At 38.8% G+C, this 4,019-nt stretch overlaps 1 protein-coding gene across 1 annotated transcript; it reads left to right on the top strand.

Moving 5' to 3' along the window:
• Positions 1 to 872: 872 nt before the first annotated feature.
• LOC135230463 (olfactory receptor 1C1-like) lies at positions 873 to 1,978 on the top strand. Its single transcript, XM_064279790.1, has one exon. The coding sequence runs from the start codon at positions 1,091 to 1,093 to the stop codon at positions 1,976 to 1,978; it is 888 nt and encodes a 295-aa protein (XP_064135860.1). The 5' UTR covers positions 873 to 1,090.
• The last annotated feature ends 2,041 nt before the right edge of the window (positions 1,979 to 4,019 follow it).

The raw sequence follows: 4,019 nt of genomic DNA, 5'->3' as shown, positions 1-4,019 counted from the left end.
TTAACCATTTGCACCACCCGCTTAAGTATATCTATGTCAAATAACGAAGGAAGAATCAACATGAAGCAAAAGATATGAAATTTCGTTCATTGTCCCACAACCACTTTCCTAGACATTTTTCTTGGGAGTTCAGTGTAGGATTTCAGATAAACAAGACACTCAATGAAGGTTTTGAAAGGTGAGGAAGATTACTGCTACCTTCTCTAGAGAAAACAGCTTGTGTGAGCTGCTATGAGGAAGAGACCTGGAAACCCAATCCTCAGCACTGCGCTCTAAAGGACCTCCTAGACTAGCCACGGGCTGTATCACGTGGTCAGCAATAGACCAAAGGATAGATATTTAACCTCAGGAAGAGGATACATGTGAATATCAGTATAAAATTGTATTCTTACAAGAGGAAAAGAAGAGGAAATAAGGAGACCTGTCATTGGGGTATAAATTTCAGATTGGGAAGAAAATTATTCATTAAAAGTGAATATTTCTAGTGGTCCAGAGGAAATACTATGATTCCTAACAGATAAATTAAATTCATAAAATCAAATATTAACTGTATGATTACTGTGGACAAAACAATATAACTGGCAAAATAAAAAAGTCCTTATTCAAAAAATGTGCATTTAGATTTGGAAAAAGAAAGCATTCTTTTTTTAGAGTAATTGAGATTAATTTGACCAGCACATGTGTGTGAATATGCAAACGGTATATAAAAAAATAGGAACTCTGGTAGTGCAACGGTTAAGTTCTCAGCTGTTAACATAAAGGTCAGTGTTTTGAACCCACACAGCAGCTCCGTAGCATGAAAGACCTGGCAATCTGCTACAGTCTAGGAAAACTTACAGGCTAGTTCTACTCTGTCATAAGGGTTGTTATGAGTCAGAATTGACTCAACAGCACACAACAACAATAACCTATCATAAATAAAAGACACATCTAGAAAGCTTTCAAGCAAGCAGGTTCTGAATGGTGCTTTATTATATACACGCACAGACAAGCACACACACATACACATCCTTGAGAATGAGATGGTCTCTAAAAAAAAAAAATTGGTCTCTACCATGTAATATTTTGCTCTTCTAGATTCACTGGGAAGATGGAAAGGGGAAATGTAACATTTATCAGTGAATTTGTCCTTCTGGGACTCTCCAGCTCTGCAGAGCAGCAACACCTCCTGTCTGTACTGTTCCTCTGTATGTACTTAGTCACTGTGTCAGGGAACATACTCATCATCTTGGCCATTGCCTCTGACTCTCACCTCCATTCCCCTATGTATTTCTTCCTTAGCAACTTGGCCTTTGTTGACATCTGCTTTACTTCCAATATAGTCCCCCAAATGGTAGTGAATGGCTTGACTGGTACAAAGACTATCTCTTTTTCAGGCTGCCTCACCCAGCTTTTTTTCTTCATTTCTTTTGTGAATATGGATAGCCTCCTTCTCTGTGTGATGGCATATGATAGGTATGTGGCAATATGCCACCCTTTACGTTATACCACCCTAATGAATCCTCACCTCTGTGTCCAGCTGGTGGCTGGACTCTCAGTAGTTACCTATCTTCATGCCTTTCTACACACTGCCCTAATAGCACGTCTGTCCTTCTGTGCCTCCAACGTCATCCATCATTTCTTCTGTGATCTCAACATGATCCTGCAGCTCTCTTGCTCTGATATCTCCTTCAATGTGATGGTCATTTTTACAGAGGGAATTCTATTGGCTCTCACACCCTTTATCTGCATCCTCATATCTTATGGATTTATCTTTTCCGCCATCCTGAAGATAACTTCTAGTGAAGGGACGCAGAGAGCTTTTTCCACCTGTGGCTACCACCTGTCAGTGGTCGTGTTGTTCTATGGCACAGCCAGTGCTATTTACTTCAGCCCCTCCTCCTCTCATACCCCTGAGAGGGACACTCTGTCAGCCATCATGTATACATACTGTGGTGACTCCGATGCTGAATCCTTTCATCTACAGTCTAAGGAATAAGGATATGAAGAGAGCGCTTCAGAAAACATTTTGTAAGGGCAGAGTCTTTTTATCAAAAATCATAAACTCCCTGGCTGTATTACACGTATTTGTTTGGTGATAAAATAAAACATATTCCTAGGGAAAATAAGAACAGTCAACTGTTACTAAATGTCTCTTTTTTGTTGAAATCTGTGTTCACCACTTTATCTGTATATAACATTTAATCCTTTCATTAAATATACAAGATTTTAAGAACCATTTCACAGATGAGGAAAGTGAATCATGGAAGTTCCATGCTGTGCATTCAGTCCACAGATTGTAAGAAAAGAAAGAGTCTGTGACTTTAATACATATATGCTCTAGTGATGAGGTGTAAGTCTATATGATGACTTTCCTAGATATTAAGATTAATTTTGATGAAATTAATATTTATGCGTTAAGATTTTTAAATAGTCATGAACACCAATGCTGGCTCTCTAATTTAGTGGAATAGTGAGGTCATCAAATTTTGAATACTACATTCTCTTAAAAAATTCACAAATAATTTATTTGTTTTAAAAAATGCATACTTTTCTCCAACCCCCTCTCCCTACCAACATAGCCAAAGGTTTTATTCTCTTGACTCAAGTCCTTGTCATACTTGATTGGTCTCAAAGTCTCTTTCCCAGCTACTGCCATAAGGCAGATACCGGCTGATCCCCTTCCACTAGGAATGTTCAGAGTACGTTCCATGTTTGGAGAAGCTTTGCTTTTAGTTTTTTAAAGATGGGAGGGTATTTTCCTTTTTTTTCTGACCATGTATGCACCTTCAATCTACAGAAAACTTCAACTTCCGTCAAGAGGAAGCCACGCCTCCAAACTCATGGGTTTTATTTTATCCTATGCCCCACAAAAAACAATCATACAGAGTATGACAATGTTATTATATTGAAGGGGATTATGAAATCTGATAAACTTCACATTGGGTATCGGCAGTTCAATCCAACATCGTTGTGTATTCAACCCACCCCTGTTCCCTTTTACATTCTCACATCCAAGGATTAGTTAAGGTCATACCTGCCTGACCTTTTTAAGCCTTAAAAATCTCAGCTTTTGGATCCTTGTAAAAAAATGGCTTGACAGAACATATATGCCCATATGACCTTTAAACACACAGACACACACACCTTCTCAAAGAAAAGCAACTATGTGCAGGCCTAACAAACTTAAATCAATTCAGAAAATGATAATAATAATGTGTCTTCCAAAAATGCAACATAACTTGTAAAAATGTTTTCTCTCTTCTAGCATATTTAGCATGTTCACCAGGAGTCCCTGGGTGGTGCTAACAGCTAAACGATCAACTACTAGCCAAAAAGTTGACAGTTTGAACACACCCACGGGTATCTTGGAAGACAGACCTGGCCATCTGCTTCCAAAAGATCATAGCCTTGAAAATCCTGTGGGCAGTTCCACTATGTATGCATGGAGTTGCCATAAGTTGGGATTGACTCCATAACAACTAGCAACAATAATCTACTTATCTAATTTGCATTGTCTAATAAAGAACACAGATTCACGGAATTAAAGAAACAAAAGATTATATAGATAGATGATAGATGATAGACAGATGATAGATGATAGGTAGGTAGATAGGTAGGTAGGTAGGTAGGTAGGTGGATAGATAGGTGGATAGATAGATGGATAGGTGGATGGATGGATAGGTGGATGGATGGATAGGTGGGTGGATGGATAGGTGGATGGATGGATAGGTGGATGGATGATAGGTGGATGGATGGATGGATGGATGGATGGATGGATGGATGGATGGATGGATGGATGGATAGATAGCACTGGAGAGATTATTTGTAACTTAACAGCTTTAACGAGTAACAATGACTATGTCTGTTATACTTGTATAGCTAAATGACTGAATGTCCCAAAGGCAAATTCATTCCCTCTCTATGTATTTAGAAAACCCAAGAAACTGCTAGGGTTGTGTGAATGATGGAATCCAAGCTCCTACAGGCACCTGTTTGCTTCACTTTTTGCCGAACCTCTTCACCAGGGAAGTGGATGT

Source organism: Loxodonta africana, chromosome 2 (assembly GCF_030014295.1).
Source record: "Loxodonta africana isolate mLoxAfr1 chromosome 2, mLoxAfr1.hap2, whole genome shotgun sequence".
NCBI lineage: Eukaryota > Metazoa > Chordata > Mammalia > Proboscidea > Elephantidae > Loxodonta > Loxodonta africana.
This window is presented reverse-complemented; position numbering and strand designations above follow the sequence as displayed.

What these genes read in the sequence shown, in the direction of transcription:
- LOC135230463 (XM_064279790.1), top strand. Translation starts at nt 1,091, where the DNA reads ATGGAAAGGGGAAATGTAACATTTATCAGTGAATTTGTCCTTCTGGGA.